Source organism: Syngnathoides biaculeatus, chromosome 4 (assembly GCF_019802595.1).
Source record: "Syngnathoides biaculeatus isolate LvHL_M chromosome 4, ASM1980259v1, whole genome shotgun sequence".
NCBI lineage: Eukaryota > Metazoa > Chordata > Actinopteri > Syngnathiformes > Syngnathidae > Syngnathoides > Syngnathoides biaculeatus.
In genome coordinates this window covers 1,453,925-1,466,521 of record NC_084643.1, presented here as the reverse complement: position 1 = coordinate 1,466,521, position 12,597 = coordinate 1,453,925, and the positions used below count along the sequence as shown (strand labels likewise).

At 43.1% G+C, this 12,597-nt stretch overlaps 1 protein-coding gene across 2 annotated transcripts in view; it reads right to left on the bottom strand.

The window, feature by feature from the left end:
- Positions 1 to 12,597, bottom strand: part of LOC133499629 (transmembrane protein 132D) — a 46,034-nt gene that overhangs the window by 13,926 nt on the left and 19,511 nt on the right. For both annotated transcript variants that reach the window (XM_061817855.1, XM_061817854.1), the window contains 2 exons: positions 11,882 to 12,019; positions 3,159 to 3,345 (listed from right to left, as the gene is read on the bottom strand). In XM_061817855.1, the coding sequence (XP_061673839.1) occupies positions 3,159 to 3,345; positions 11,882 to 12,019 (325 nt within the window). The remainder of the gene's footprint in view (positions 1 to 3,158; positions 3,346 to 11,881; positions 12,020 to 12,597) is intronic.

The window sequence follows — 12,597 nt, the reverse complement described above, 5'->3', positions numbered from 1 at the left end:
GACGTAGGTGCACGAGCTCTATAGACAACACAAAGTATTTAAATCTGACTTTCTCTGGTGTCATCGCTAAACTGCTCACAGCATTTTGGAAGTATATCGACACTTTTGGATGCCCAAATAATTTCTTTCCACAATTGTGTTTGTCAGTCCCCACGTGGGTGTTATTTTCCGCTACGATACGATATTATTGGCTCAACCAACATGCCGCTTATTGTGTTTCTCAAAATGTTTTGGGGATGCATGAGATGTTATGATAGGCTGTTATAGAAAAGCGCATTTTATAGTGCTGCCATTTTTTTGTGTGTGTTTTAACACTTTGGGTTTGCAGCAGTATCCCTGATGACATTCAATTACAGAGGGAATTGCAATTTGTAGTTAAAAGGGCACACATGCAGTCCAGTTCGAGTTGACGGCTCAATGTTCTTTTCTCGTGGAATAATACGCATGACGCACACGCTTGTGTGCAGCCACGAAAATTCCAATTGAAGCAGATGGACGTGTGTCTTGTGTAAAATCACAATCGCATCCGAATGACGTTGTGTAGCATGTGTGTGTCTGTGTAAGTGTGCACATGTGCATGACAGTTTGGGAGTACTGGAGCGTGGCCGGGTCAGGTTCTACGAATGATCGGTGAAATTCACCCAGAGGGCAGAATAAAGCAGATGGATGCTTTTCTCTCAACTGTAAAACTGGTCTAAATGAGGCAGAAGTAACTTGTCTCTCTTTATTTTTTTTCCTTTGACTGGCATTAAAATATTGTTCAAAGGCAAATGTAAAAATGGAAATTCTGCGGCATTTGGCATTGCGGAGTTCCGTATATGATATGAAATAAGACAAATAAATCAGGTTCGATCCAACTGTCGATCACTGTGGTGAAAATGCAATATCACAGTGAAGAAAATAAGTATTTGAACACCCTGCTATATTGCAAATTCTCCCACTTGGAAATCATGGAGGAGTATGAAATTTTCATCATAGGTGCATGTCCACTGTGAGAGAGATCATCTAAAAAGAAAAATCCAGAAAACACAATGGCCAAATGGTCAATTGGCAAACTCAAGACAGGCCTTTACATGTGCTGGTTTAAGCAGAGGAACCTTCCGTGCCACGCATTATTTCAAACCATGAGGTCTTAGTGTATTACCAACAGTCACCTTGGAAACGGCGGTCCCAGCTCTTTTCAGGTCATTGACCAAGTCCTGTCGTGCAGTCCTGGGATGATTCCCCACCTTTCTAAGGATCATAGAGACCCCACGAGGTGATACCCTGCCTGGGGCGCCACTCCGATTCAGATTGACCGTCATGTTTAGCTTCTTCCATTTTCTAACGATTCCTCCAACAGTGGACCTTTCTTCACCAAGCAGCTTGGCAATTTCTCCGTAGCCCTTTTCAGCCATGTGGAGTTGTACAATTTTGTCTCTGATGTCTTTGGACAGCTCTTTGGTCTCGGCCATGTTCCAAGTTTGAGTCTTAGTGATTGTATGGGGGTGGACAGGTGTCTTTATGCAGCTAACGACCTCACACAGGTGCATCTTGATTCAGGATAATACATGGAGTGGAGGTGAACTTTTAAAGGTGGACAAACAGGTCTTTGAGGGTCTGAATTCTAGCTGATAGACAGGTGTTCAAATACTTATTTGCAGCTGTATCACACAGATAAATCATTAACAAAAAAAAAAAAAAAAAAAAAAAAATCATACATTGCGATTTGTGGATTTTTCTTTTTAGATTTTCTTTCTCACAGCGGACATGCACCTACGATGAAAATTTCAGACCCCTTCATGATTTCTAAGTGGAAGAACTTGCAATATAGCAGGGTGTTCAAATACTTTTTTCTTCATTGTATATATTTTATTGTTAAGATTATAAAGATTGGCTCCGGTACGTCTAAAGCTCACCTGCACCAAGCCCATTTTACACGGGACGAGTGTAACGTCGGACCCCAATGCAGGACACCGGGAAAGTTGGAAAGGATTTTAATAATCAATCTGACCTTCATCAATTTGTAATTTGACCTGTGACAGGTCAAATCAATGCCAGATCGGAGGTCCGTTCAGAGCAGTCAATGTCACACATCATAGTTGAGTGGGTCAGGCTTTGAAGATAGCCCAAAGGGATGGAAGACTTTGTAATCCACAGATATGAGGTCAGCAAATGCTCAGATTTCACTGTTGTCCGAATCCACAATTCACAAAGAGCCGAATGAGGAACTTGGACTAATCGCAGAATCGCCAAAAGACACGGACGGGGACAGGCAAATGTCAAACAGCAGATCGCTCACTGGGTCATGTTGCGGCATCTTGCCTGTATTTTTGGCTTCACCGATTTAATTAAAAAAAAAAAAAACTTAAATAGGGAGGTATCACTAAATCTGGCTAGTAACATGATTGGCTGACATTGGCTGTCAAGAAGAACGCGATTGGCTGACATGATAGAAGAATCGGCAAAGTGACACTCATCATCCATCTCTGACAGGATCTTAGCCACTTATCCTCATAAGGGTCACGGGAGTGCTGGAGCCTATCCCAGCTGTCAATGGTACACCTGGAACTGGTTGCCAAGCCAATCGCAGGGCACATAGAGACAAACAGCTGCACTCACAATCACACCTAGGGGCAATTTAGAGTGTCCAATTAATGTTGCATGTTTTTGGGATGTGGGAGGAAACTGGAGTGCCCGGAGGAAACCCACGCAGACACAGGGAGAACATGCAAACTCCACACAGGCGGGTCCGGGATCGAACCTGGGACCTCAAAACTGTGAGGCCAACACTCTCCAGCTGAGCCACCATGCCGCCTTTAATTTAGAGTCTTCAATTAATGTTATTATTATGATGATGATGATGATGATTATTTTTAATTTAGAGTGGCAGATTACGAGCAAGGCCGACAAAAATAGAAGCAGGTAGCGCAAGGAGAAGGATGACCACATGAGTTCCCGTCTGAACACAGAAGAAAGACATCAGCGGGTTTCCAGCAGTCAACAACGCACGGCCATTCTTTGCTAAAAATAGAAACCATTTGCTGAACAGTCCGAAGCGGCGTCAGCCAGACAGGAACGGATTTCATATTTTCACGCACCGATGCTCTAAGTACACAACCCGAGCTTCGGAATGATGAGAAACATGATTGCCTCGCTCCAAGTTGCTGCCGACTCACCGTTAGAAGAGGGGCCAGGCCAACAAAGTCTCTCTGAGTGGTGAAGATCCTCATGGCGCCTTCCGTTTTGGCTACATTTTTGGACTGGAGCTCCAACTTCCATACGATCACCTGACTGTCGACGGGACTGTTCTGCTCGTCCACCTCAAAGTCCATTTGAAGCACCTCCATCAGATTGCCGTCAAGCCTAGGACGGGGGCACCAACCATCTCGTTAGGACGCCATTTTGATTATGACAGCATTGCAGAAAATTATCTTACATCATTGCTCGATTATTATTATTTTTTTTTTCAACAAAGTACTACATATAGTTGGAATTAAACAGAATAGACCTCTGGAATTTAAAAAAATACTAATTTTGTCCATCGACTTGTTACTTAGCACACATACATTTTTGGCAGGTTACTTCCATCGATAGCAGAGGGATGTGAAAGGGTGAAAATCCATTCCTGTGTTTACATTTTTCCAAATCCTTGCTAACAACCAATCTGTCTATTCCACTATGTATTTTTTTTTTTTTTTTTTACTTAAACAGGTGTCACCAACGCTGTCAAACATTTTTTGCTACTATTAAATCAGACTTGCGTTGATGTATATATTTAAAGGTCACGTGTTAGGAAATGGATGATTTTTAGTATGTTATTAATGAAAAAACGGCAGCAGACATGGACCCATGCGTTTTTTCACCACAAAACATGATTTTGACGTATGTGGCTTTTTGTAACTCCCGCCACGAAAATCCTCTCGAGGGATTTGTTTTCGAGAAGAAGAAGAGGCGATTTGGCCGTGATCCGCATATTATCTAAATGTGGCTCGAAACAATAGGCTAATACTGCCCCAGTAACTTCACTCGGTTGTGAGATGTTCTCTTCTTCGAAAAGAGCTTCCGTGTCTGAATTGGCGTCTCCCATAGTTAGGGCGCACCGCGTGTTTTCATTGGCGAATGTCCGGGGTGACGTCACGGACAGGAGATGCAGCCAATATGGTGACCACTTGGATGTCGAATAACACTTCCGCAACGTTGCGCATGGATCACTCCCTCTCCGCTCATATTCATTTCTTCGAGTAGACATTGAAGTGAATACTGTTATTATGTATTGTTCTATATGTATTTTCATTACAATATCTATTTTAGAATGTTTATAGGGATGACACTTGACCTTTAAAAAAAATCTAGAATAGTTCAAATGTCAGTATTGTCGCAAATGACCAAACCGTAGCTTTTTTAGGTATAAGCAAAGATGATGCTATGTTTTATCGCCAAATAATTTGAAGCAAATCTGTTATTTCAGAAATGTATATCAAGCTGAGCAATTTGCATAAATCAGTACCTGAGAAGTAGTTCTGTAAATTAGTGATCCCATTTTTTTATTCCATGTCAAATCTTTTTAGTCAGTCATTTAAACAACATTTCAAATGGAGGTTTTTTTTTGTTTTATCTTATCTCTCAGCTTAAATCTCATGTAGACTTGACTATTGCAATGGTCTTCTAAATGGACTCTCCAAAAAAGAGCATTAAACAGCTGCAGCTCTTTCAGAATGCTGCAGCTCGGGTTCTGACCAGAACAAAGTGGTCAGAGCATATGAATCCAATTCTAAAGTCTTTACAATGGCAGCTTTCGGATACATTTTAAAGTTCTGCTGCTGGTCTATAAATCACTAAATGTTTTAGGTCCTGAACACGTGAAAGAAATGCGAATTGAATAAAAACCCAGTTGGGCTCTGAGATCGACTGACTCAGGTCAAATAGTGGAGCGCAGAGTCCAAAGCAAACATGGTGAAGCAGCATTTGGCTAGTGATGTCAGCCCCGAGTGTGAAGGTTTTTAAATTCTGGTTAAAAACTTGGTTTTTTTCTTCTTCTTCTTCATTGAGTTACCCTGTGTATGAAATGTGTTGTATAAATAAAACTGCCTTGCGTTGCGTTTATTGGGTCACTTGCAGTCAGAGTAAAATGTACTCTCTGTTATTGATAAAGTTTCAGATCACGACAAATTCAAGTTGTTGTTTACTCTAGATTAAGTCAATACCTGTTCTGGTCTTCATCATGAATTCAACAAATGTGTGTACAGGTGATGAGTTCAAATCCTGGGGAACCGCATTTCTAATTTGGATCTTTAAGCTATAAAGGTCTGGGGAAAACTTGTGTGAGACAATCAGTTGACTCAACATAGTGAGGTGTGTGACGAAAAGGATCGTCTTTAATTAAGTGAAGGTAAATTATATATGTGGCGGCACGGTGGTGCAGCTGTAGAGCGTTGGCCTCACAGTTCTGAGGTCCCGGGTTCAATCCCGGACCCGCCTGTGTGGAGTTTGCATGTTCTCCCCGTGCCTTCGTGGGTTTTCTACGGGCACTCCGGGTTCCTCCCACATCCCAAAAACATGCAACATTAATTAAAGACTCTAAATTGCCCGTAGGTGTGATTGTGAGTGTGGCAGTTTGTCTCGATGTGCCCTGCGATTGGGGGGGAACCAGTTCAGGGTGTACACCGCCTCTTGCGCAGAACTGTGAGGCCAACGCCAAACCAGTTGTTCCACCGTGCCGCCCAATTTGAAACAAATATCCATCCATCCATCCATCCATCCATTTTCTTTGCCCCTTATCCTCACGAGGGTCGCGGGGAGTGCCGGAGCCTATCCCGGCTGTCAACTGTACACCCTGAACTGGTTGCCAGCCAATCGCAGGGAAAATGGAGACAAACAGCCGCACGCACAATCACACCTATGGGCAATTTAGAGTGTCTAATTAATGTTGCGTGTTTTAGGGATGTGGGAGGAAACCGGAGTACCCGGAGAAAACCCACGCAGGTACGGGGAGAACATGCAAACTCCACACAGGCGGGGCCGGGATCGAACCCGGGTCCTCAGAACTGTGAGGCCAACGCTTTTACCAGCTGATCCACTGTGCCGCCTTCTTTGAAACATAAAAATTTAAAAACATAACTTAGCCTCTTGCAATTTTTTGGAAAAGGGAAGAACTTGTTGGCATGCTTGTGCTCGTTTTAGTTTGCACTCATAAGCTGCAGCAAATGTCCGATGCAAAATTCACTTTCTTCTAATATGTTTCAGGGGATGTCGGATTTGTGCAAAAGGTAAAAGACTTGGCCTTTCAGAGGTCCTCATGAAATGCAAAAAAGACGCCGTGATGTTCGCCCTTTGGAATTTTTCTTGGTGAACTTTCTTGCGCAAAATCCAGAGCGTGCGGTTTGATGGTATTCTGAAATAATTACGGAACAATAGAGGTTTGAGGGCAGCCGCGAAGCATACCGTCCACGTATGCCTTTGTGACCTTTCTATAATGGCTTCTCAAGCAAGGATGTCAGCCTTAATGGTCACTTGGCTGGGGATTCAATTTTCTCATGTGACCAAAGTCGCTATTGTGTGGTTCATTTCTGCACAAACCACAAAGAAGGGGGCAAAAAATGTATTTTGGTTGCGGCTGCATGGGCATGCCAAAGCCTGACGCAAATGAAGTCGAAGGAATTACAAAGAAAGAGTGTCTAATTGAACCAAAATTACCATTAAAGAAACTATTTTTTATTAACTATTTTATTAGCCCACATTGACACCAACCCTAGTAATCAAAAATTGTTTATTTGACCATATGAGCTCTTGACAAGTGACCTATTGTCCATTGGCCTACTTTACAGTAACATTAAAAAAAAAAAAAAAAAAAAACAGCGATCATTTGTTAATCCACCATTAGCCGCAAAGTCAACAACAACAAATGCAAAGCTGCGTTTCCTTTCTTCTCATGTTGTGATCTATTATATCTGACTTGAGTAAAAACAGCGACTTACAATAATTGAATAATCTCAGCATATTGCAGCAAGACCTGACATTAAAAGGCCGTGTCATTTTAATGAAGTATCAAAACAAGAAAAGCTTTTGACCTGACATCCGAATCCATCTATCCTCTTAAGTATGTATCAACACAAACGTGTCAAGCGGGATGAGGCTGCTCTGTTCGCATTCTTTGAAGCGTCTTGTTTATGATCCGTGAGTCACGGTTTGCAACAATAAGATCAAATTACTGTCACAGGGGACGTCGAAGCTTTAAAGGGTAAATCCAGTGCTTGCATTAACAATGTATCCAATAGCTCATGGAATATGTACGCTATTTTGACAATGTGGTGTTAAATCCTCTCTCATTTAATTGTGATTTGAGAAGATTTTTGTCAACAATTACAAATTTTCAGGGGTGCTGCCATTTTCACGAGTCAGATGATCGGTGACTTGTACCGTGCCGTTCCAAACGCTGGATTACATGGGACACCATTATGCCCAGCGCTGATTTCTCGGATTTATCCTCATCTGATGAAGAGATAGCAGTATCGGTTGATCGGGAAGACGGAGGAATAGTTCCATACAGATTTGAACCTGTGGCTGTCATTAATGTTGAATATTCGGATGGTTCTTCGGGTGGAATGATGGGGAGTCTGACAATTCGGAGGCCTACGCGCGACATAAGTGCGTAAACAAAGCCCCCCAGGAGCACGGGCATGGACCCATGCGTTTTTTCCACCAGCTCCAGATGGTTCTTCAGATGGGAATGACGCGGAGTCTCATGAGCGAGCTCTGGCGGCGGGCCGCGAGCGGAGCTTTCAGGTGGCAGAGGCCTTTAGCCGAGCTTTAGCGGTGGCGTAGGCTTTTAGCCTAGCTTTGGCTAAACGGCCTCCACCTGCTTCGTTAGCCCTGGATGCCCAAGCTAGGCTAAAGGCCTCCGCCGCCACCGAAGCTCGACTAAAAGCTTCCCCGGACGTCGAAGCTTGGCTTGTGGGCCGTTGCCGGAGCTCGCGTCCCACCTTCGGTGGTGGCGGAGGCTTTTAGGCTAGCTTCGGCATCCGGGGCTAATGGCCTCCGCCGCCTGGAACCTCGGCTCGCAGCCGCCGCCGTAGCTCGCTCGTCAGACTCTGCTTCATTCCCGTCCAAAGAACCATCTGCGGCTGCCAGCCTGGATCTCCCGGGGGCCTTTGTTTACGCACTGATATTGCGCGTGGGCCTCAGAGTAGTCAGACTCCGGTGTCATTCCGCCCGAAGAACCATCCGAATGTTCAACATTAATTCCAGCCACAGGTTCAAATCTGTATGAAAGTATTCCTCCATCTTCCTGATCAACCGATATTCCTATTTCTTCATCGGATGAGGATAAACCCGAGAAATCAGCGCTGAGCGTAATCGTGTCCCATGTAATCCAGCGTTTGTTGCGGCACGGAACACATCCTATCCGCGCACGTACATCATGTGACTCGCAAAAATGGCAGCGCCCCTGAAAATTCGAAATCGTCCACAAAAATCTTCTCAAAACACTATTAAATGAGAGAGGATTTAGCATCACATAGTCAAAATAGGGTACAAATTACATGACCTATTGGATACATTGTTCATGCAAAGAACTGGATTTCTCCTTTAAATACAAGGATACAGCAAATGCATTTAAAAAGAGGGAATTCCACTTATGTGGCGTGAGTGCGGATGAACTCTGCAGGGGTTCTTGTTGTTTCACCCCACTATAGGAGAGATTAGCAGCTAAAAAATATTATACGGAGATCCATGAGGAAGGTGTGGTGAACAATGTTTTTGTCCCTGTTGTTGTTTTTTTTATCTGTCGAAGAGGGAAAACAACATAATGAGGTCAAATCCAGTAAGAGGAGAAAAGCGCAGATCATTTCACTGGCGAGCCCAATTTTCATTGAATTAGGTCTGACAGCTGTTTTTAACTTTTTTTTGGGGGGGGGTCCAAAAGTGATCTGTTTTTCGTGATCAAATCAAGTTTTTGAACTCTTGATCCCAGTTTTCTTTAAAAAAACAAACAACATTTAAATTCTTGTACTTAACAGATACCATATGTGCTTTTTTTAAAAAAACTTATCAAAGATTAACATATGAGGACATCAGTCACTGTGATTTAACGCGCCATCGCACTTGCAAATCTACACAGTCGAGTACGAAAAATTTGTTGCAAGTAGAAATACATAGATATTGAAAGACGTCGCTTATTTTGTGTAGTCTTGCCAATGTTCCCTCGAACCTGCGCAATTGCGCACACTCAGCGCACACGACAATCGGTCCAGCGCAGCGAACCACAACCTGATGTCTTTTTTTTCTTTTTTTTTTTATACGCGGAAGCACAGCAGCCTACTTCTACTTCCTATTTTACCTGACACCGCCCCCCCCCTCCGCTCTTAAAGGGGTATACTCATAATTACAAACAGAACACACACCCACAACTTTATATCTGCGGGCATGACTGGTGGACCACACGTGTCACTTTATATCCGCGGGCATGACTGACCACATCCGTCCATTTTTCAAAACTGAGTGACTGATAACATGAAAGAGATGACTGCAATGTTTAATAATGGAACAAATGCTCTTAATTCTTAGTACACTAGCTTTCTGTATGCAGTTACGGATAGTGTTCACCTCCTGGGAGTTAAACACACTTCTCAACTGCGAGTGCACAAGCACGTTGCTATGTAGCTGTAAATTAGTCCAATGGAAATCAGTGTGCAAATCTTATTACTGTAACTTCTGGCCTATAGAGCGCAACCTGATCATAAGCCTCATCCAGTACATTTGTAAAGGAAATACCATTTGGTACATACATAAGCCGCGCCTGTGTAAAAACCGCAGGTGCCCACATTGAAACCCACATTGAAACGCGAGATATTTACAAAGAATGAATGAACAGAAAGAATGTTCAAAATTTTGATCCCTTAGCTTAGTTTAACATAGCAACAACATAGTAGCACGAACAGGGCTGGTTAAAAAAAAAAAAAAAAAAAAAAAATACATACTGGTCAAAAAAAATAAACGCCGTGGCAGCTACACTGCAGCAACACGGTAGCACAGCACTAATAGACTTAAAAAAAAAACCTAAATCACTGAGACGCAGCAGTAACAGCAGAAACACGCTAGGGCGGCGCTAACGGGGCCAGTTAAAAAAAAAACAGCAGTAAAATTCACTCAGACGCAGCAGTAACATAGCAGCAACATGCTAGCACAGCGCAAACAGGGCCAATTAAAAAAATGTATATATGCCAGTAAAAATCACTGAGATGCGGCAGTAACACTGCAGCAACATGCTGGCGCTGCGCTAACAAGGTCACTTAAAAAAAAAAAAAAAAATGGAAAAATCACAGAAACGCAGCAGTAACACGCAAGTGCAGCACTAACAGGGCCGCTTATCTGGGGGGTTAGAAGTGGATAAAAAAAAATTGACATGCTGGCAAAAAACAAACAAACTGACAACAATTTTGGAATCAGCGTGCCAATTTTAATTTTAATCAGCGTAAATAAACAACAAATTGTTCCCCGGTGTAATATTTACTAGAACCGTGTTGGATCCATTGCTATGACCTGGAAAAATGTGTTTGACAACAAGCACGAACAAGATGTACTGCGTTCACTGTGCCTTTTCCGATTCCTTTCAAGGTACAAAGTATTGCACATTGTCATTCTTTTGGCTTCCTGCACGTTTTCTTCTTTTCCCTGAGTGCCAACACTCCGTGCACAGATTAGAGCTTCACTTTGCGAGAATTTCTCAGCGGCAGAATTAATCTTGCAGATTGAGTTGAACCTCGGCGGATCTCTTTTGGGGGAACGCCGCTAAGCTTGAATGAGCTCGCATGAATAAAAAATGTGAATACTGTACACGCACAACAACGACAATATGCTGAATGTCGTGCGCGTTGCAGAGAATTTGCATGGACAACAATTTGTTCATCTTTGTTTCAGATTTTTTTTTTTTTTTTTTAACCAAGACTGCAGCTTTAGTTACGGCCACATCTGGTGATATGGTACAGTGTATGTATATATATATAATATATATATATATATATATATATATAAATTATTGTTGCCCTATGACTGCGCCCCAGCGCGCACAGCAAAATTCATATTGGCCGGCTTGGATGAGTTTGCCGTGGATAAACTGCAACAGAGATTCTCCGACAGACGCTTTCCAACACGTCGTCTCACCTTGAAAATATTTTGGGTGCGTGAACAAGAATTCGGCATTCCTAAAGAGCGGAATTACAGCGTGTTTCCCGTGAATTACTCTTATTTTGATGCAGTTATTGCTCCATTCTGCTGAAAGTATGATTGAGCTTTGTGTTGGCAATATGTCTAAGAGGAAGTCATTTCCGCCGGATAAGCCGCGAGTTTTTTTCCCCCACACGCTTTCAACCCTGCGGTTCATGCGGTCCAAGGGGGCACTTGAGCGGAAAAGGTAAGAGTGAGACCGGTGGAATGTATGTGCCGAGGAAGTGACTTTTACCGGTACGGCCCTGCTAGCGCATAACTGCCGTGTCTCAGTGATTTTTACTGGTATGTTTTTCTTTTAACCAGTCCTGTTAGCGCGGCACTAGCGTTAGCGCGGCACTTGCGTTAGCGTTAGCACGGCGCTAGTGTTAGCGCAGTGGCGCTAGCATTACCGCAACAGCGCTACGGTTAAACTCTCTGTGTACCCTTTTTCTTTGTAAATATCTCGTGTTTCAATGTGGGCACTACTACTGAGGACCATTTGACGTTTCTGTTCGACAAATAAGGGACGCGTCCAAAATCAAGTGGCAACACGTCTCACTTTAACACCAAAAGGAGAAAATGTGCTCTTTTAAAAAGTACATTGCTTCCACACAATTATCACTATTTTATTCATGATCATCATCTCATTAAATTCCAGTTTAATTAATATCTTCAAGCGGAACGTGGACAAACTTGCCTTTTTCCAGCTCCGGGAGCCTTCCTCTGACAAGTAACCGAGATGGCTCCATCCGCGCCCGTGTCCAGCGAGATGTCCCACAGCAAAGCGTTACTTGGCGTCGCCGTACGAAAGGTCACGCCGTTCGTTGTTGTCGCTCTGTGGAAGTAAAACAAATAATGAAAATCAAAAAATGTGAAGGTCAAGAATGCGGTAAACAAAAATGAGAGCCAATGGAATACAAAGAAGCAACTGACCACTTGGATTGTGTTATTGCATTAAAATGACACTTTTTTCTGTAGAAGCAAAATAAAATCACGCGTGGAATCATTCTTTCGTCATTCCTGACAATATGTAGTTTGTTTCCGCTCAAAATTGATCCTGGAATCTCGTAGACAATTTCTGATCGACTGCCTACGACTGGCGAAACGACGGCAATGATACTGGTTCGGGTTGAATAAATCCAGCCAAAGGATGAAGAAGAAGAAGAGACCGTGCTTCCTCACAACGCATTCTGTCTCAATTTAAAATATTCAACATGACCTGAAGATGTTTGTGTGCCCACTTGCGTGTTTGTGTGCGCGCGACACCATCTGCATGTTCATCTTTACTCCACTCTGGAGGAAGTCTCGAGTGGCGAGCGATGTTGGCATGCGGGCGTCTGCTGTATCATCGTCGCTGCCGCCAAATGACGGCGCCAGCTTCCGCTTCACGACTTCGCTTTTCTGAAACTCCAC